A 20,393-nucleotide genomic window follows, 5' to 3' on the forward strand; every position below is an offset into this window, starting at 1 on the left:
TCCTCTTTTAACTTTAGTTGAAAATGTAAGCTATCACACCAGCCTGACCTCTTCCCTCTTCCCTTGTCCCTGTCGTTCTCCGTTCCTCTGTCTCGCTCTCCTCGTCACCCTCATCTCCAACCCTCCCTCCAGTCTCTCTGTCTGAGGGGCTACAGGTGTTGTCTGGGGGTCCTGATGGCTGGTCCAGTGTCTCCTCCCCCGGCCCCTCCTCCTCAGCCCTACCCGTGACCACACCCTCCTCACCCCCGTCCACCAATAGCAGCAGGTACGACACGAAAACATAGATATAGAATAAGTAGAATAAGACATGATATAGCTCTTTAGAATCTACTGAGTTTTTGTTTATAAAGCAAGGTGTGTGTCCTCAGTCAGTACCCTTGTTTGTGGACGGTCGGGCGTACAGACGGGAGTCCTGCCTCTTCTCCCTGCGCCCAGCTTCACGGACCAATCAACAGTGAGAGCCACCCACAGCCACCCAATCACGTCCGGCTGGGCGGGCCCGGTTGGCCACCTGTCTCCAGCCATTCCTTCTAACAAACTATGTGATTGGTCAATGCCCACATGGGCATGATCAGTACTGCCCTGGGACCCGGCCCTGGAAGCCCTTTAATGAATACATCTTAGATAATAGGCGTTCCTCTGCCCAGGCGTTGCCAGATGTTACATCTTCTGGAAAGGTATTTTAAGTATCAGCTAACCACATCATATTTCATAGCAACCTGATGCCCGACAGCAGTCGATGACGTGGCACGGAACCACTGGTTGATGAATGCAACGTCTGAGCAGGGGAAGGCGACCAACGTGTGTGCGCATGTGATGCCATACAAATGTGTTAGTGTGTGTGCACCTCAAAAAACGAAGGCCTAGATTCAATCAGATCAAGCGTTAACCGGCAATAGCAGACACCTGCACAGCGGATGTTTTGCCTTTGCCGGAGGTGGAACTGCGTTGGAGCTGTCAAATCAGTGAGCAGCTGCTCTTGGGATCATTGTCACAAAGCCACACTGTCCCACTGGCGTTAGAAGTTCAGAAGGAGAAAGTGGAGGCTCTATAGAAATGATGACGCTCACATTGAAAAACATTCAACCAAATAGTTTCTATCATCATAATGGAGGTGTAGATCACATCTCACATTCCACTGTTGTGACTTAGAAACAAGGCTGCATGGGATTTCTGTTCATGCCACTCCGTGCAGCCAATGGCAATGTCCGCTTTAGGTATAATGCCAGGAGGCGCTTGTGGATTTGACAGCTCCTAACGCAGTCCTACCTCCGGCACCGCCGAAACGACCGCTGTGCGGATGTTGGACAAAGTGGATCTGATTGAATCAACCCTAAATGTCTCTGTCTGCTTTCAAATGACGTATCATTTTATGTTTGTGGTTCAGCCCTGACAGACTAACTCTGGGCCCTGATAGACTAACTCTGGGCCCTGACAGACTAACTCTGAGCCCTGGGCCCTGACAGACTAACTCTGGGCCCTGACATACTAACTCTGGGCCCTGACAGACTAACTCTGAGCCCTGGGCCCTGACAGACTAACTCTGGGCCCTGACATACTAACTCTGGGCCCTGACATACTAACTCTGGGCCCTGACAGACTAACTCTGGGCCCTGACATATTAACTCTGGGCCCTGACAGACTAACTCTGGGCCCTGACAGACTAACTCTGGGCCCTGACAGACTAACTCTGAGCCCTGACAGACTAACTCTGGGCCCTGACAGACTAACTCTGGGCCCTGACATACTAACTCTGGGCCCTGACAGACTAACTCTGGGCCCTGACATACTAACTCTGGGCCCTGACAGACTAACTCTGAGCCCTGGGCCCTGACAGACTAACTCTGGGCTCTGGGCCCTGACAGACTAACTCTGAGCCCTGACAGACTAACTCTGGGCCCTGACATACTAACTCTGGGCCCTGACATACTAACTCTGGGCCCTGACATACTAACTCTGGGCCCTGACATACTAACTCTGGGCCCTGACATACTAACTCTGGGCCCTGACATACTAACTCTGGGCCCTGACATACTAACTCTGGGCCCTGACATACTAACTCTGGGCCCTGACATACTAACTCTGGGCCCTGACATACTAACTCTGGGCCCTGACAGACTAACTCTGGGCCCTGACAGACTAACTCTGGGCCCTGGTAATAAGATATGTCAAACTGCCAATATGCAGAAGTCCGAATAAATATCTATGTGAAAATACAGTACAGAAAAATATGTATTATGTCTCTGTCTTCATTCTGTCAGCTTTATGATAATGTTTCTGTCTGATAAATGCTGTTCATTGTAAAATGCTGAAAATAAACATTGGCCAATCAAATCTTTCTGGTATGTGTGTTTTCTGGGTGTGTGTAATAACATAATGACTGCTGGTGTTGCGTAGGCACTGTGGGCACTCTGTTAACACAAATTCAGCACTGGCATGTGAGTTGTTGGACAACAAATAGAAACTCCACTTATCAAAATGACTGAAAGTCTCTACAGTCAGGACACACAATGACATAATAGTAGAAAAGTACAAACTTTAATGCAGACTTCTGTGCACAAAATTGCTTTCCAATTCCTTAGACTGAAACTCTTCCTGAAGGGGCCAGCCACACAGAGACCGATGAAAAGACCACTGCAGTAACACACCTGATTCAACTAACCACGGTCCAGACTGAAACCCATGATTGGTTGAATTCCAGAGCATAAGGACATTATTACAACAGCCCTATGACAATGTTATAACAGCGTTACAATACTGTTGTGGAACAACGTCGTCAGCTACCTCCTAAATACAGAGAGTTAAACTCTGCCTCCAGCCGGTGGTCTTTGTGGGCGGATTCTGATTCTGGACAGGTGATGTCACCATCTCCCAGCATCTTCCACCAAGGCAGGCGACCGGATTGGAGCAAGGCATTGTGGGATTGCCGGGCGCGGGTGGCTACGGGGGCAGAGCGACTCCTGAACACGTCACAGTCGGTTACTGTGGCGACACTGAGTGAGGGGGCATCTAAGAGAGAAAGATGGATGAAGGGAGAGAAAGAGGAAGAAAGAGAGAGATTGGTGTGCGCGTGTGTGATACCTACTCAGCAGTAGTTCCAGGTCGGTGTTGATCTGTGCCAGCAAGGCGTGTGTGTGAGTGTGTTCTCTCAGCTCTGCCTGTCTCCCCTGTAGATGCTGGAGCAGCAAGGCTTGGGTCTGAGCATGGAGCTCCCTACTGCCCTCTAGAGACACCACAGAGGACTACACACACAGAAAGAGATCGTTACACACACAGAGAGAGATCCGTTACACAGACACAGATCATTACACAGACACACAGAGATCGTTACACACACGTACACACTCGTTACACAGACACACAGAGATCGTTACACACACGTACACACTCGTTACACAGACACACAGAGAGAGACCCGTTACACAGAGAGATAGTTACACACCACACACACATTTGTTTTACTATCCTTGTGGGGACCAAATACTATTTTCCCTAACCCCTAACCCTAATTGTAACTGTAACCCGAAACCTAACCCTAAAACAGCCTTTTTCCTTGTGGGGACAAGTGAAATGTCCCCACTTGTCCAAATATTCCTTGTTTTACTATCCTTGTGAGGACATCTGGTCCCTACAAGGACAGTAAAACCAAACACACAACTTGAAGTAATATTCAGAATCACCGGGTGCAGAGCAATATGTTCCTCCACCTCTCTCTTCAGCTCCGCCCTCCGACTGTCAGTCAAACCCCGAGGACCAATCCAAGGGGAGAGGGAAGGAGGGGCTTTCTCAGCTCTCCGCCTCTTCAGAAAGCGAAGGACCTAACAGGAGAGGGACAAAAAACTGTCAAGATGAATTCAGATGTTGCTGCATGCTAGATTTGTTTGAGCGCTGTGTTCAGCTTCTGCTTACAACAGGAATAGTCTATTAGAAGTGCATGTGAGTGTGTGTTAATACTGTTCTCTGCAGGACAACAGCAGCTCTGTGCTGTGTGTGTGTGTGTTAATACTGTTCTCTGCAGGACAACAGCAGCTCTGTGCTGTGTGTGTGTGTTAATACTGTTCTCTGCAGGACAACAGCAGCTCTGTGCTGTGTGTGTGTGTTAATACTGTTCTCTGCAGGACAACAGCAGCTCTGTGCTGTGTGTGTGTGTTAATACTGTTCTCTGCAGGACAACAGCAGCTCTGTGCTGTGTGTGTGTTAATACTGTTCTCTGCAGGACAACAGCAGCTCTGTGCTGTGTGTGTGTGTTAATACTGTTCTCTGCAGGACAACAGCAGCTCTGTGCTGTGTGTGTGTTAATACTGTTCTCTGCAGGACAACAGCAGCTCTGTGCTGTGTGTGTGTGTTAATACTGTTCTCTGCAGGACAACAGCAGCTCTGTGCTGTGTGTGTGTGTTAATACTGTTCTCTGCAGGACAACAGCAGCTCTGTGCTGTGTGTGTGTGTTAATACTGTTCTCTGCAGGACAACAGCAGCTCTGTGCTGTGTGTGTGTGTTAATACTGTTCTCTGCAGGACAACAGCAGCTCTGTGCTGTGTGTGTGTGTTAATACTGTTCTCTGCAGGACAACAGCAGCTCTGTGCTGTGTGTGTGTGTTAATACTGTTCTCTGCAGGACAACAGCAGCTCTGTGCTGTGTGTGTGTGTTAATACTGTTCTCTGCAGGACAACAGCAGCTCTGTGCTGTGTGTGTGTGTTAATACTGTTCTCTGCAGGACAACAGCAGCTCTGTGCTGTGTGTGTGTGTTAATACTGTTCTCTGCAGGACAACAGCAGCTCTGTGCTGTGTGTGTGTGTTAATACTGTTCTCTGCAGGACAACAGCAGCTCTGTGCTGTGTGTGTGTGTTAATACTGTTCTCTGCAGGACAACAGCAGCTCTGTGCTGTGTGTGTGTGTGTGTGTTAATACTGTTCTCTGCAGGACAACAGCAGCTCTGTGCTGTGTGTGTGTGTTAATACTGTTCTCTGCAGGACAACAGCAGCTCTGTGCTGTGTGTGTGTGTTAATACTGTTCTCTGCAGGACAACAGCAGCTCTGTGCTGTGTGTGTGTGTTAATACTGTTCTCTGCAGGACAACAGCAGCTCTGTGCTGTGTGTGTGTGTTAATACTGTTCTCTGCAGGACAACAGCAGCTCTGTGCTGTGTGTGTGTGTTAATACTGTTCTCTGCAGGACAACAGCAGCTCTGTGCTGTGTGTGTGTGTTTCTCCGTTGCTGGAAGTTTCGTCTCTCTCGGTGGCCTCGCCAAACCCTCTGGATCTGTATTGCAGCCTGCCTCTCCACCTCCCCGAGGTACTGCTGCACCTGACCTACACACACACACACACGAGGGCTGTAGATGGCAGGCCTAACTAAGCAAACAAAGGGGCATCATTCCGCTCTGTCTCTGCTGTAACAGGTAGTGTGTGTACCTGGGGGCAGTAGCTGCAGTAGCTGTAGTTGTTTCTGATGGAACTCTCTCCTGGCTCTCTGTCTCCTGACACACACCTGTAGTCTCAGCTCCTCCTCCCAGCACACAGCCTGAGCCTGCTGCGCTGCCCTCTGTCGCCGCTCCCTACACCACACACACACACACACACACACACACACACACACACACACACACACACACACACACACACACAGAACTGTCTGGAATTATTATGATCTAATTCAACCTTTATTTTGACAGGAATTCATGCTGAGACCAACTTCCCTTTTACAGATGAGCCCTGGAATTACAAAAAATATACACATCAATACAAATACAATACCGCCCCACCCCCCCAACACACACACACAAACACACACACACCTGAAGCTCCTCTGCAGTGATCTGACAGCTCTGGGCAGCCTCTTCACTCTCCTCCTGGTCTGATAGGATCTCCATGCTGCCTGGATGACACACGCCGCTCTCACACACTCCTCTGGCCACGTCTGATAACACAGAGAGTGTAAGGCACACACACACACACACGAACAACAACAAACACACTATATTTTACCTCTGTGTGATCAGCTGATTTGGGGACTTCTCTGTGCAGCAGCTTTATCAGTTGGTCCACTTCCTCATCGAAGCCCCGCCCCCTCCATTCTCGACCAATCATGCCCTCCAACCCTGCAACACACAAACCATAAAAAACATCAAGATTGCTTTTGCAAGCATATAAAGTTAACCCATGAAAAAATATATATATCGTAATCTGGAAATATTCAAACCCCACCCCCTGACCTTTGAACCTATGGATGATAAGCTGCAGGGCGGATTCTTGTTGCCGGGCAACCAGGAGGAGCGTCCTAATTGCTGCCCCTCCCACAACAGGGTTGGATGTGTGAGCCATTCGGTACACGATGTCATCCAGAATCACAGACAAGGGGCCTTTTCCTAAACCTGATACTAACTCACTACAGAGAAAGAGCGGGTAATGAATTTAATTGATGTGTGTGTGTGTGTGTGTGTGTGTGTGTGTGTGTGTGTGTGTGTGTGTGTGGTGATATGCTACCTGTTAGCTGTCAGAAGCTGATGCCACAGTGACACACACACGGTTCCCACTCTCTCTTCCTCACTCATTAACATCCTCTCATAGTGGTCTGACTGCAGGACTAAGAGAGAGAAAAGAGGGGGGGCATCGTTAGTTAGGTAAGGGGTCTGTTTGGTATTGGACTTTAGATCTCACCTTGTGTGGCCAGGTGACCATGGGCTTTCAGAAGCCAACACACAGAGCCCATCACTTTCTTGAAGAAACGAAACATCTCAGGCTGCCCATTCCCCTACAGAGAGCGATATGTGAGTAGACATATTTTTGTTGAGGACATTCCAAACATCAAAAAAACGTTATGTCCCTTACCGCCAAAGCTCTGTTCATCAGCCGACCGGCCAATGACAGCAGGCTGTCTGTGACGGATGGGAGCAGCCGCCTATGGAAGGCCTCAGTGTCTCCGCCCATGTCCACACCCACACAGCAGGAGCTAAAGGAGTTTGCATATGCACAAATAAATCAATGTCAAATCACTACTACAGATATATGACCCCCACCTTCATAGATCTGCTTGCATCAATTATTATTCCACCCCATCAGTTCTATCAGGGCCTTGAAGTAGTATCTGGGGTAGGTATTGTCCATTGGTAGTGTCTAGGGTTGTTTGTTTTAGTGCAGAGTAATAGACAACACAGATTTGGTTATTCCTTTTTGTTGTGGTTGTGTGGTTCAAGATTCTAAAATCGTACCTGAGAATTTCTGCTAACTGAGTGGCAGTTGCGTAGCCTCCTTCAACTTGGGCATAGTTCAGTTTGAGGGCGTCACCTGCGCAGTATTGAAGTATGCCATGGCTGAACAAGGATTTTTTGAACGCACCCAACTCTCTATCGTCTTGGACAGATATCATATTCAGAATATCTTCAATGTCGAAAAATAAGGAATGATTGTTAGTTGGGTATCAGGAATAACACACAAGTGCAAGCAAAGTAAAATAACACGTTTTTCAATGTAAAAAGGTTAGCTAACTAATTTACCTTGTAATTTTGAGAGAACTTTTGGAACCTTCTGCTCCGGCTTAATGTTTGTGCTCGCGACCAGTGCCCTTAGCCCGGCGTCTGTGTCCTTTCTAGCGAGACTCATCGCGAGTTTATTACAGTAATATTTCGCTCCCAGATCTGAAGTATAAAACCATATACAAAATTGACGAGCTACATTATTCTTCGAATGAAACCAGACACGATCAAGTTGAAATCTATTTTCGTGCTCTCATGTTGCCACAAGCACTGACCGGGAAGCTTCATTTGTTTCTACAGCAACACTACCTACGTCACTAATCTGCGACTACAGTTAGCGGGGCCCCATTCCCATTCATTCTTTACAATACATAATTTATTTTTATTTTTATTAACAATAAATCAATACAAAAAGTACATGTGGAACACAAGTATTTATAAAGAATATACAAAGGACATTTGGGCTAGGGGCGGGGCTAAGGGGTACAATATCACATTACACAATAACCTTAAGGGGCATATACACACATATTTATAATTCTAACAGCTTTTTTGTTGGCACTGTATTTAATAGTCTTAAAATATAGTATAATATAATTAATATATAATATATTAATTAAATGTATTTTTGCAGGGTAATAAAATGTGGTGTTTTGTTTGTAAATTTACATTTGGGAATATGAAATTTGGCCAAAACAATAAGGAAATGAATTACATAAAATTGTTTCAACTTATTTCTATCGTAAATAAAGAATCCAAGCAGCACATCTCTCCATAAGAGTGTACAATCTTCATAAATTATACATCTACTGATGTCTTGCCACAGATTCCTTACATGAATACAATTCCAAAAAATAAGCAACACTGTTTCTGGGTGGTCATTACAAAAGGTACAATTTCTGGGTTTATGTTTTTTTTTACTTCTTCATATAGTGGTTGGCAGGATAGTATTTATGAATCATTTAAAAAGAAACGTACTTCATTTAGTTAATAAGTAGGTATGTGTGTGTGGCAACATCCAAACTTTTTCCCAGCAGACATTATCAATAAAACCATTCCAATAAGGCATTACTGGATAAGGAAACAGTTAGGAAACAAGGCTTGTATAGCTCTATTGTTGTTGGATGAACTAAAAGAAAAACTCATCTTAGGATGCTTCCTTTTAAGGTTAGTCAGGTCTTGACCCGTTCCTGAATTATAAAGCAACACCTGAAGGAATGGCATCTAAAACAATTGCAAAATCTTTAGGTGTTACAGGGATTTTGTAAAGTGATAAGAATTCCTTAGAATGAAGTAAAATACCCTCTGCATTTACAAGTTGTCTCACCAATAGGATATTATTTCGGAATCAATATTCTAAAAACAAAGAAGTATTTTTATACAATATATCCATGCCGACTATTCCATGTATAATATCTGTGTGGAGAAAATGTATGCTTATAAATTAAGGACCATAAGAAGAAAACCTGCCGACCTGCAGAGAGTTTCACTGGAACTTTGTAAATATTATAAATGCAAACCAACATGAAGCTAAGGCTACCAAAAGTAGAGACGACATGATGAGGAATAAAGTTCCACATGGAAGTGTAACTTCTTATGAATTGTTATATCCAATTGCCTGTAGCTCAGGCCCTGAAGCAAGGACATGCATATTATTGGTACCATTTGAAAGGAAACACTTTGAAGTTTGTGTAAATGTGTAAGGGATGTAGGAGAATATAACACAATAGATCTGGTGAAAGATAATACAAAGAAAAAAACAACCATTCTTCTGTATTTTTCTTCTACCATTATCTTTGAAATGCAAAAGAAAGGCCATAATGTATTATTCCAGTCCAGGTGTAATATATATTTTGGCCACTAGATGGCAGCAGTGTATGCGCAACGTTTTAGACTGATCCAACGAGCCATTGCATTTCTGCCCAAATATGCCTAATTTGTTTATTAACTTTTTGTGTTAAAAATTATGCACTCTCCTCAAACAGTAGCATGGTATTCTTTCACTGTTATAGCTACTGTAAATTGGACAGTGCAGATAGATTAATAAGAATTTAAGCTTTCTGCCAATATCAGATATGTCTATGTCCTGTGAAATGTTCTTGTTACTTACAACCTCATCCTAATCGCATTAGCCTACATTAGCTTAACCGTCCCGTGGAAGGAACACTGATCCCGAAGAATTTTTAATTAAGGTAGTAAAGTCTAGAAAATTCAGCCCACCGTACTCATAAGTCTTCATTACAACAGTTTTCCTAATGTAATGGGTACGGTTTCTAATGTAATGGGTAGGACTCTTCCTTTTATGGATAAGTCCCTCTGTAGCCATTGATTTAGCTTCTTCTGGGTTTTTTTTAACAAGAGGGTTCAAATTGAGTAAGCCTCCATACTTCTGATCCTTAGTAATGGTTATGCCTAAATATGTATGTTCTTCTTCCACTGGAATACCATAATATGAAGGTGTCACAATCTTTAACAGCCATGAGTTCACATTTATTAATGTTAAGATATATAGACCAGACGCTTTGGAAAAGGATTGTATCACATTGATCGATATATAAATCTGACTAGCGTCTTTCAGAAAAAGTGTGGTATCATCAGCCAGCTGGCTTATAAGTATTTCTTTACCAGCTATGGAAATAACTTGTACAGGACTATTATTTAAAGAATTTGTAAGAAGTTGGGTGATTAATAAAATAGATACGGTGAGATCGGACAACCTTGCATAATTCCTCTCTTTAACTCAAATCTAGGTGAGGTGCCATGTTTCAGTTTGATAGAGCTGTTACCATTCGTATAGTCTTCATAGCCTTACAGAACAAATCCCCAAAGCCACATTTCTCAAGGGAGTGGAAGAGGAACTGATGCTCAACTGTGTCAAATACTTTATAAAAATCTAAAAATAATATGAAGCTCTCCTCGGTTATTAGGTCTGAGTAGTCAAGTATGTCTAATACTAGTCTGATATTGTTAGAAATGGACACCAGTTATGGATGAGCAGAACTTATTTTTTAGGCTTTAGGTATCAGTGTTATTAAACCCTGACTCATTGTAAGAGGGAGAACATTGTTTTCAATACTTAACAATACATCATATTTCCTTCTCCCTTAATTCAAATGATGGGTTGGTTGTTAAGCATCAAAAACCGACACGTGCTCAGCTATGGGGCAAAAGAGATAGGGGTTGGCATAGATTGTTGATAACATGTCAACTATATTTCTTCTCCAATGTTTATTGAAAACATAAATGAAGTTGTACAATGAGCACTTGTCTCTCAAATCCACCATTACAGTTGTTGGTTAGCTAGCTAGGGGGTTTTAACCATACTAGCATTGACGTGACATCAGTCAAAACATGATATAAAAACAAATACAACGAGCTGAAATGAGCCGCTTACGATTTCCCACATGGCATTGTGTCATTGTTGCTAGCTGTCTGGCCATCCAGAACCACAACACATGGCAGTTTCTTGTCATTGTTGCTAGCTGTCTGGCCATCCAGCACCACAACACATGGCAGTTTCTTGTCATTGTTGCTAGCTGTCTGGCCATCCAGAACCACAACACATGGCAGTTTCTTGTCATTGTTGCTAGCTGTCTGGCCATCCAGAACCACAACACATGGCAGTTTCTTGTCATTGTTGCTAGCTGTCTGGCCATCCAGCACCACAACACATGGCAGTTTCTTGTCATTGTTGCTAGCTGTCTGGCCATCCAGAACCACAACACATGGCAGTTTCTTGTCATTGTTGCTAGCTGTCTGGCCATCCAGAACCACAACACATGGCAGTTTCTTGTCATTGTTGCTAGCTGTCTGGCCATCCAGAACCACAACACATGGTAGTTTCTTGTCATTGTTGCTAGCTGTCTGGCCATCCAGAACCACAACACATGGCAGTTTCTTGTCATTGTTGCTAGCTGTCTGGCCATCCAGAACCACAACACATGGCAGTTTCTTGTCATTGTTGCTAGCTGTCTGGCCATCCAGAACCACAACACATGGCAGTTTCTTGTCATTGTTGCTAGCTGTCTGGCCATCCAGAACCACAACACATGGCAGTTTCTTGTCATTGTTGCTAGCTGTCTGGCCATCCAGAATCACAACACATGGTAGTTTCTCGTCATTGTTGCTAGCTGTCTGGCCATCCAGAACCACAACACATGGTAGTTTCTCGTCATTGTTGCTAGCTGTCTGGCCATCCAGAACCACAACACATGGTAGTTTCTCGTCATTGTTGCTAGCTGTCTGGCCATCCAGAACCACAACACATGGCAGTTTCTTGTCATTGTTGCTAGCTGTCTGGCCATCCAGAACCACAACACATGGTAGTTTCTCGTCATTGTTGCTAGCTGTCTGGCCATCCAGAACCACAACACATGGCAGTTTCTTGTCATTGTTGCTAGCTGTCTGGCCATCCAGAACCACAACACATGGTAGTTTCTCGTCATTGTTGCTAGCTGTCTGGCCATCCAGAACCACAACACATGGCAGTTTCTTGTCATTGTTGCTAGCTGTCTGGCCATCCAGAACCACAACACATGGTAGTTTCTTGTCATTGTTGCTAGCTGTCTGGGCATCCATAACCACAACACATGGCAGTTTCTTGTCATTGTTGCTAGCTGTCTGGGCATCCAGAACCACAACACATGGTAGTTTCTTGTCATTGTTGCTAGCTGTCTGGCCATCCAGAACCACAACACATGGCAGTTTCTTGTCATTGTTGCTAGCTGTCTGGCCATCCAGAACCACAACACATGGCAGTTTCTTGTCATTGTTGCTAGCTGTCTGGCCATCCAGAACCACAACACATGGCAGTTTCTTGTCATTGTTGCTAGCTGTCTGGCCATCCAGAACCACAACACATGGCAGTTTCTTGTCATTGTTGCTAGCTGTCTGGCCATCCAGAACCACAACACATGGCAGTTTCTTGTCATTGTTGCTAGCTGTCTGGCCATCCAGAACCACAACACATGGTAGTTTCTTGTCATTGTTGCTAGCTGTCTGGCCATCCAGAACCACAACACATGGCAGTTTCTTGTTATTGTTGCTAGCTGTCTGGGCATCCACAATCACAACATATGGCCTTCTGCCCCATTGAAGCGTGTGCTTCGTTTTCCTGAAGTTCTCAGGTAACCCGTCTTTAAAGTCAAGAATAAATACTAACGAAAAAAGAACAACTATTTCATTTGCCATTTAATTCAAATAAAGTACAATTAAAAAGAAACCTAAAAAAAGACATTGGTTATTTTATTACATTGGAATAGATTCAGACTACCTCGCTGTGTGTGTCTGTCTCATCGCTTGAGGTCCTGCTTTATAGTTTTCTGCAAGCTGGCAATGCTGGCATCCAGAGCGGCCAGCCCATTACGGAACTCCTGTTCGTCACGCGTGTCAAAGGTCGAGCTTGACCCTGCACTCCAATCAGAAGCCAAGGATCTGACCTCACATAAGGAGAGGCCAGTGGAGTCAAGCGAAGAGTTCCGCCCCTTGCCCGGTGATGCCATATCCATGTCCAGACGGCGCCGGTGACTCTGGGACAGGTCAGAGTGTCCAGCGCCATTAGAGCAGAGTCCGTTTGATTGGTGGAGATTAGATAATAGGCTTTTTAATTGAGGGAAACTCTCGAGGGCAACACTAAGGCTCTGAAGACCCTGTGGTCCTCCTCCTCTCTGTGACATCATCACAGTAAGTGGTGACCACCCTCCTCTCTGTGACATCACAGGAAGCGGTAACCCCTCAACAGGAAGTGGTGACCTCACAGTCTCTCTCAGTGGGGCGAAGGCCAAAGGTGGGGTGGCTTTTCTTTCCAGAGCCACACACAGACCCACTTCCTGATCCGCAGACACACACACACTCTGACCAGCTGGTGTACACACACTGAAGTCCTGCTGGTGTGTGTAGTTGCACTCAGGGCCTTTACAGGGCAGGGAGACAGAACCACACCCCTTCTGCTCCAACGACCACAGGTATTGGCTGACTGGGTGGTCTGACGGACCCTGCTGGTCCTGGTATTGGTCCAGAGCTCGTTTAGTGAGAGGGAGGCGGGACGTAGGGATGTCAGTCACAGCAGGAGACTCAGTGACAGGGACCTGTAGAGCTCTGAGAGAGACAGGTTGAGAGAGAAGGGTATAAAGAAAGAGCGGGAGGAAAATACAGAGAGAGCGAGAAACAGACAGATGACAGGTCGAGAGAGAAAAATTGTCAGTAAAAAATAAAAAATCTAATACATTTTTAGAAACTCCACACACACACACACACACACACACACACACACACACACACACACACACACACACACACACACACACACACACACACACACACACACACACACACACACACCTGAGGTGCTCCTGTAGTGTGTGGATCTCTGTCTCCCTCTTCTGGGTGTTGAGGACCAGTGCAGCATTCTCCTTCTGACACTCCTGCAGCCTGCGGTTACAGCCCTGCACCTCACCCAGAGCAGACTGCACGTCTACACACAGACACACACACAGACGCACTTATATACATTTATTATAATACACACAGATACCTCAGAGATCCTTTAATCTCAGCGTAATATGGATCAGTTTATGTATTTAGAAATAAAATAGAAAAGAAGCTGAGTACGTTCCCCCCTCATCTATTACCTTTACTGATACGACTGCACTCCGCCTCACTCTGCTGCAGCTGGCTCTGTGTGTCCACCAGGGCTTGCCGTAGCTCAGTGTTGCCGCGCTGCAGCTCTTGCAGGCTTGTGTGAGCATCGTGGAGCTCCGACTGCAGAGCCGACACTAAGAGACAGAGGAAGTTAGACAGGCGACACTAAGTGACAGAGGAGGTTAGACAGGCGACACTAAGAGACAGAGGAGGTTAGACAGGCGACACTAAGAGACAGAGGAGGTTAGACAGGCGACACTAAGAGACAGAGGAGGTTAGACAGGCGACACTAAGAGACAGAGGAGGTTAGACAGGCGACACTAAGAGACAGAGGAGGTTAGACAGGCGACACTAAGAGACAGAGGAGGTTAGACAGGCGACACTAAGAGACAGAGGAGGTTAGACAGGCGACACTAAGAGACAGAGGAGGTTAGACAGGCGACACTAAGAGACAGAGGAGGTTAGACAGGCGACACTAAGAGACAGAGGAGGTTAGACAGGCGACACTAAGAGACAGAGGAGGTTAGACAGGCGACACTAAGAGACAGAGGAGGTTAGACAGGCGACACTAAGAGACAGAGGAGGTTAGACAGGCAACACTAAGAGACAGAGGAGGTTAGACAGGCGACACTAAGAGACAGATGAGGTTAGACAGGCGACACTAAGAGACAGAGGAGGTTAGACAGGCGACACTAAGAGACAGGGAGAGGTTAGACAGGCGACACTAAGAGACAGAGGAGGTTAGACAGGCGACACTAAGAGACAGAGGAGGTTAGACAGGCGACACTAAGAGACAGAGGAGGTTAGACAGGCGACACTAAGTGACAGAGGAGGTTAGACAGGCGACACTAAGAGACAGAGGAGGTTAGACAGGCGACACTAAGAGACAGATGAGGTTAGACAGGCGACACTAAGAGACAGAGGAGGTTAGACAGGCGACACTAAGTGACAGAGGAGGTTAGACAGGCAACACTAAGAGACAGAGGAGGTGAGACAGGCGACACTAAGAGACAGAGGAGGTTAGACAGGCGACACTAAGAGACAGAGGAGGTTAGACAGGCGACACTAAGAGACAGAGGAGGTGAGACAGGCGACACTAAGAGACAGAGGAGGTTAGACAGGCAACACTAAGAGACAGAGGAGGTGAGACAGGCGACACTAAGTGACAGAGGAGGTTAGACAGGCAACACTAAGAGACAGAGGAGGTGAGACAGGCGACACTAAGAGACAGAGGAGGTTAGACAGGCGACACTAAGTGACAGAGGAGGTTAGACAGGCGACACTAAGTGACAGAGGAGGTTAGACAGGCGACACTAAGAGACAGAGGAGGTTAGACAGGCGACACTAAGAGACAGAGGAGGTTAGACAGACACTAAGAGACAGATGAGGTTAGACAGGCGACACTAAGAGACAGAGGAGGTTAGACAGGCGACACTAAGAGACAGAGGAGGTTAGACAGGCGACACTAAGAGACAGAGGAGGTTAGACAGGCGACACTAAGAGACAGAGGAGGTTAGACAGGCGACACTAAGAGACAGAGGAGGTTAGACAGGCGACACTAAGAGACAGAGGAGGTTAGACAGGCGACACTAAGAGACAGAGGAGGTTAGACAGGCGACACTAAGAGACAGAGGAGGTTAGACAGGCGACACTAAGAGACAGAGGAGGTTAGACAGGCGACACTAAGAGACAGAGGAGGTTAGACAGGCGACACTAAGAGACAGAGGAGGTTAGACAGGCGACACTAAGAGACAGAGGAGGTTAGACAGGCGACACTAAGTGACAGAGGAGGTTAGACAGGCGACACTAAGAGACAGAGGAGGTTAGACAGGCGACACTAAGAGACAGAGGAGGTTAGACAGGCGACACTAAGAGACAGAGGAGGTTAGACAGGCGACACTAAGAGACAGAGGAGGTTAGACAGGCGACACTAAGAGACAGAGGAGGTTAGACAGGCGACACTAAGAGACAGAGGAGGTTAGACAGGCGACACTAAGAGACAGAGGAGGTTAGACAGGCGACACTAAGAGACAGAGGAGGTTAGACAGGCGACACTAAGAGACAGAGGAGGTTAGACAGGCGACACTAAGAGACAGAGGAGGTTAGACAGGCGACACTAAGAGACAGAGGAGGTTAGACAGGCGACACTAAGAGACAGAGGAGGTTAGACAGGCGACACTAAGAGACAGAGGAGGTTAGACAGGCGACACTAAGAGACATAGGAGGTTAGACAGGCCACACTAAGAGACAGAGGAGGTTAGACAGGCGACACTAAGTGACAGAGGAGGTTAGACAGGCGACACTAAGAGACAGAGGAGGTTAGACAGGCGACACTAAGAGACAGAGGAGGTTAGATACTCAGAAATACAGACACACGATAATAACCTCTCACTGATAGACAGTTGAAAGAGGGCCGGGCAGTTTATCTTACCGTCAGTGTCACAGTGGACATCTCTGGCCTCCCTCTCTGCTCGCTCTCTCTCCTGCAACTGCTGGTTCACTATCCTCAGACGCCTGAACACACACGTTAAAGTGATCAATCTTCTGTATGAAACACGCACGCACGCACGCACGCACACACACACACACCTGGGTGATGGTGCTGACCTGCGTAGCAGTGCGTTCTCACTGCGTAGAGGTTGCAGGACCAGAGCAATCTCAGCCTGGATGTTAGAGCTGCCCACCATGACAGGAAGTAGAGACACTGTCTGCTCCAGCTCACACATCAGACGCTCTGCTACTCTGTCTACAGAGGAGGGGGAGGAGGGAGGGAAGAGAGGGAAGAGAGAGAGTGGCGGAGATTGAATTTGATTAACATTTTATTAAATAGTCATTTTGACTGATTGATGAGTTGACTGATTATTTTTGACAGGTTGATTGATTACCTTGGCCAGCGAGCAGAGCCTTCAACTCTCCAAGGAGGTACTGAACAGTCATCACCTGCCGAGCGGTTCCCTCTGGACTACAGCCCTTAGAGCCCAGCGCCAGCGGCATGCGTGTGTACGAGTGTGTGTGGTTGGGAGCCACACCTGGATGTGTGTGTTGTAAGTATGCCTGTACAGGGACTGGATCTATGTGTGTGTGTGGGTGTGTGTATGCCAGCTGGGTGTGTGTTTGTATGTTAAAGCAGGTCTGGGCGCTGGTGTCTCTCACTGGACACTCCTCTTCCTCCTCTCCAGCGTTACCCTCCATGTGGCCGTAAGCCTCCGTTGCTAAGGTCCCTCCCTCCTGGGTAGAAACCAGCTGGCCCCCCCTGCCCAGGGATGGAGCATCTGGGGCAGACTGTGGTTGAGTGTTGGCAAGGGGGTGAGGTTGGGGGTGAGGCTGGGGGTGAGAATGAATTTCAGAGAAGAGTACTGGTGGTCCCTGACAAGAGGGAGAGCAGGAAGATGAGATTGGATGTCCACTTTCTCCAGACACAGAGCTGTCAGAGGGCAGGGGGGCAGACAGGGCTAGCCTCTCCACAGAAGGAGCACCGAGGACCTCGAGGCTACAGGACCTGGAGCTCCCCTGGGCAGCCGAACCTCCAATCCCAGAGACGAAGCCTCCTGGCTGGGCTGCGAGGAGAGAGAGCACTGGGCCTGTGAGAGGGGCTGTGGGTAGAGACATAGCTACAGCTCCAGGAGAAGCTAACGGAGCTGTGGAGGTAGAGCCCCCCAGGTGGACTGATGCCACCCCAATGATGGAGCCTCCAGGCTGGGCTGGAGGGACTGAGGGGCCTGGGGGGAGTGTGTTGTTCGGGGGGAGTCTTTGGGGACTCAGGGTGGGGGTGGAGGTGGTCAGGCGACAGTTAAACCGAGCATCTGACGCCGGCTCTGACGTTCCGGCCAAACTGTGAACTTTGTTCCTCATCCCAGGATACGACAGGGATGACAGGATCGTCTTCTGCACGGGAACTGGAGCAGAGAGTTATCCATTTTTGCACACCAACACATACGCACACACACACACACACACACACACACACACACACACACACACACACACACACACACACACACACACACACACACACACACACACACACACACACACACACACACACACACACACACACACACACACACACACACACACACACACACACACACACACACACACACACACACAGAGACACACACACACAGAGACACACACACACAGAGACACACACACACAGAGACACACACACAGAGACACACACACAGAGACACACACAGGTCCCACCTGTTTTTTTAGCAGTCTGAGTGACAGGTCTCTTTGTCTGCTTCCTCCTCTCTATGTCTACCCTCTCATTTCCCAGAGTGCACAGCGGTCGGGATTTGGCGGCTCGAGTCTTCCCTGCTCCCCTGACGGAGATTGGCTTGGCCTCTATCACACAATGCAAAACTTTGGTCAATAATTTCAACTAGACATGTAAAGGTTCTGTAGAAACAGAGTAAGTAGTTGACTGGTACCTGCCGTCTCTGCCCGGAGAATGACATTGAGCAGCGCAGCACACTGATCCAGACCCTGGTGAATGGTTGTCACCTTAAAAAGAGCACAGATGCAAACCAACTATAATCACTGTTAGGTGATTATAACTCTTATTAATACATTACACAAATAGGCTTGTTATTAACGTTGCTACTGACTGTTTATGGATGTGTTATTACCTGGTCCTCTGAGTCTGTGGAGTAGAGGGAATAAGCCGGCTCAGTAGAAGTGACTAGTGGACGCCCTGCTCCCCTACAGAACAGTGACACTGAATGGATATAATGACACTCTGCAACAGGACTTATCAGTCCTTTTTTAATTTTTAATTTTACCTTTATTTAACCAGGCAAGTCAGTTAAGAACAAATTCTTATTTTCAATGACGGCCTAGTGGGTTAACTGTCTGTTCAGGGGCAGAACGACAGATTTATACCTTGTCAGCTCAGGGTTTTGAACTTGCAACCTTCTGGTTACTAGTCCAACGCTCTAACCACTAGGCTACCCTGCTGTCCTGTGTGTTCTCTTACCTCGGGGGACAGACAAACTCAATATACTTTAAACTGACAAAAATAAATGATAATGGACCTACATCAAGTTTCTTGACTGTGCCCAGTTCACTAATAGGTTGATGTTTACTGTCATGACTCATTCCCTGGAGACAGAATGGAGCTTTTTCTGCTAGATTGTAAAAATTAATGAAACAAAAATGTGCTTTTTGGTCTTAATTTAAGGTTAGGGTTCGGCATTGGGTTTAGTAGTGTGGTTAAGTTTAGGTTAAAATCAGATGTTTATGCCAGTCTACAGAGCTGCCTCCAGGGCAAGATTCATGACAACAAATGCCAATCTGCTCGCTAATAATAACCGAAATGAAAGCTAGACAGTCAGAGACCCTTGAAAATTCCAAAAACGATGGACAGATGACTATTTTTTGTACATTTTGGGCGGCGAAGAAATATTTCAGTGCGGTCCTCCAGACCTCGTTGAAGACCCCGGGGATAAGCGACTTACCTCTTCTTTGAGCCCTGGCCCCTCCCACCAATCAGTCTTCCAGAGGATATCACCTGTCAGTCAAAAACAGGGGCTGAATCTGAATACGCTCTAAAATGGTGTCCTTTCCCTGAGAGGCAAGGGGGGAAAGCTATACACCGCCATATGAGGCTAATTACATTCATTATCAAGACGGCTAAGAACCAGTTCGCAGGCACATTGTGAATAGCTGAGGTGTCTTACCTTGTGTCTAGCAAGCCCTTGCTTTGGCATAGCTGGCCAGTCAACTGCTGTCCAAATCGAAGGAAGAAAAACGATGGTAGCTAACCAATTCTTTCCAACAGTAGCCCTAATCAACTATCTGCAAACTGCACTAACTTTGAGTGCACAAAATGTCTGAAGCCTTTTCTGACTGACTATCTAGAGCGAAACTAGTTGATGTTGTCACGTTGAAGCTTTTGTTAAAGTTATTATTAGCTGGCGCTAGCATAAACAGGAACCGGCGGGTTTTGTTTGAAACGGGAAGTAACGTCGTGACCAATGAAAACATCGCTGCCAAACATCCAATGAATGTTATTGGCGGATGTAAGCTGATTTCGTAATTTCCAGTTTATCGATTGAATGAAGCAAATGTCACTCAAATGTAGCCCCCTCCTCTCCTCCCTAAATGTTGGTCTGACGACGCTGAATTCGGTGTCACCATGGAGACGACATAATACAATTTAACACCAACGATTGTTTTATTACCATTAGCATTTTTGTGTGTTTCCTGGGAATATGTGATACAAACAATATATTGTGTTGTTGGATTAATGTAAATTTTACTATGGAAAGAAATGTTATG

General features: G+C 46.5%; 3 protein-coding genes across 6 annotated transcripts in view; 1 reads left to right on the forward strand and 2 right to left on the reverse strand.

Annotated features, from left to right (window-relative positions):
- Window positions 1-2,332, forward strand: part of tbx19 (T-box transcription factor 19) — an 8,162-nt gene extending 5,830 nt beyond the window's left edge. Inside the window, exons 7-8 of the mRNA XM_035759385.2 lie at window positions 133-265; window positions 369-2,332. Coding sequence (XP_035615278.2) covers window positions 133-265; window positions 369-534 — 299 coding nt within the window. The 3' untranslated portion in view covers window positions 535-2,332. The remainder of the gene's footprint in view (window positions 1-132; window positions 266-368) is intronic.
- Window positions 2,333-2,519: 187 nt separating this feature from the next.
- Window positions 2,520-7,782, reverse strand: iqcb1 (IQ motif containing B1). 3 transcript variants are annotated; one of them, XM_052515717.1, is made up of 13 exons: window positions 7,491-7,778; window positions 7,206-7,281; window positions 6,826-6,946; window positions 6,655-6,748; window positions 6,481-6,580; window positions 6,210-6,382; window positions 5,983-6,095; window positions 5,793-5,914; window positions 5,410-5,552; window positions 5,159-5,307; window positions 3,681-3,818; window positions 3,086-3,242; window positions 2,520-3,009 (listed from the first exon to the last, which is right to left on the reverse strand). In XM_052515717.1, the coding sequence occupies exons 1-13, from the start codon at window positions 7,594-7,596 to the stop codon at window positions 2,777-2,779; spliced, it is 1,725 nt and encodes a 574-aa protein (XP_052371677.1). In that variant the 5' UTR covers window positions 7,597-7,778; the 3' UTR covers window positions 2,520-2,776. The 3 variants fall into 3 exon arrangements, with proteins under 3 accessions (XP_052371677.1, XP_052371676.1, XP_052371678.1); XM_052515716.1 differs by having other exon boundaries at window positions 7,206-7,374; XM_052515718.1 differs by lacking the exons at window positions 2,520-3,009; window positions 3,086-3,242 and adding an exon at window positions 3,314-3,492 and having other exon boundaries at window positions 3,564-3,818; window positions 7,206-7,374; window positions 7,491-7,782.
- A 4,859-nt stretch (window positions 7,783-12,641) lies between these two features.
- ccdc14 (coiled-coil domain containing 14) lies at window positions 12,642-20,074 on the reverse strand. Of its 2 annotated transcripts, none has more exons than XM_052515715.1 (11): window positions 19,793-20,074; window positions 19,571-19,623; window positions 18,743-18,815; window positions 18,545-18,617; window positions 18,315-18,458; window positions 16,994-18,004; window positions 16,716-16,854; window positions 16,540-16,622; window positions 14,099-14,242; window positions 13,809-13,941; window positions 12,642-13,565 (listed from the first exon to the last, which is right to left on the reverse strand). In XM_052515715.1, the coding sequence occupies exons 1-11, from the start codon at window positions 19,820-19,822 to the stop codon at window positions 12,761-12,763; spliced, it is 2,688 nt and encodes an 895-aa protein (XP_052371675.1). In that variant the 5' UTR covers window positions 19,823-20,074; the 3' UTR covers window positions 12,642-12,760. The 2 variants fall into 2 exon arrangements, with proteins under 2 accessions (XP_052371675.1, XP_052371674.1); XM_052515714.1 differs by having other exon boundaries at window positions 16,698-16,854.
- Between the last annotated feature and the right edge of the window lie 319 nt (window positions 20,075-20,393).

Source organism: Oncorhynchus keta, unplaced genomic scaffold (assembly GCF_023373465.1).
Source record: "Oncorhynchus keta strain PuntledgeMale-10-30-2019 unplaced genomic scaffold, Oket_V2 Un_scaffold_29839_pilon_pilon, whole genome shotgun sequence".
Lineage (NCBI taxonomy): Eukaryota > Metazoa > Chordata > Actinopteri > Salmoniformes > Salmonidae > Oncorhynchus > Oncorhynchus keta.

Bases quoted from the DNA above. Each gene is read 5' to 3' on its own strand.
- ccdc14 (XM_052515714.1), bottom strand. From the start codon at position 19,822: ATGCCAAAGCAAGGGCTTGCTAGACACAAG. The intron at 14,243-16,539 runs GTAAGATAAACT...TCTGTCTCTTAG, and splicing joins TGTCCACTGTGACACTGACG to TGTCGGCTCTGCAGTCGGAG. The intron at 13,942-14,098 runs GTAATAGATGAG...GTCTGTGTGTAG, and splicing joins GTGCAGTCGTATCAGTAAAG to ACGTGCAGTCTGCTCTGGGT.
- iqcb1 (XM_052515716.1), bottom strand. From the start codon at position 7,596: ATGAGTCTCGCTAGAAAGGACACAGACGCCGGGCTAAGGGCACTGGTC. The intron at 5,553-5,792 runs GTGTGTGTGTGT...TGTGTGGTGTAG, and splicing joins TCACTGCAGAGGAGCTTCAG to GGAGCGGCGACAGAGGGCAG. The intron at 3,243-3,680 runs GTGATTCTGAAT...CTGTGTGTGTAG, and splicing joins AACATATTGCTCTGCACCCG to TCCTCTGTGGTGTCTCTAGA.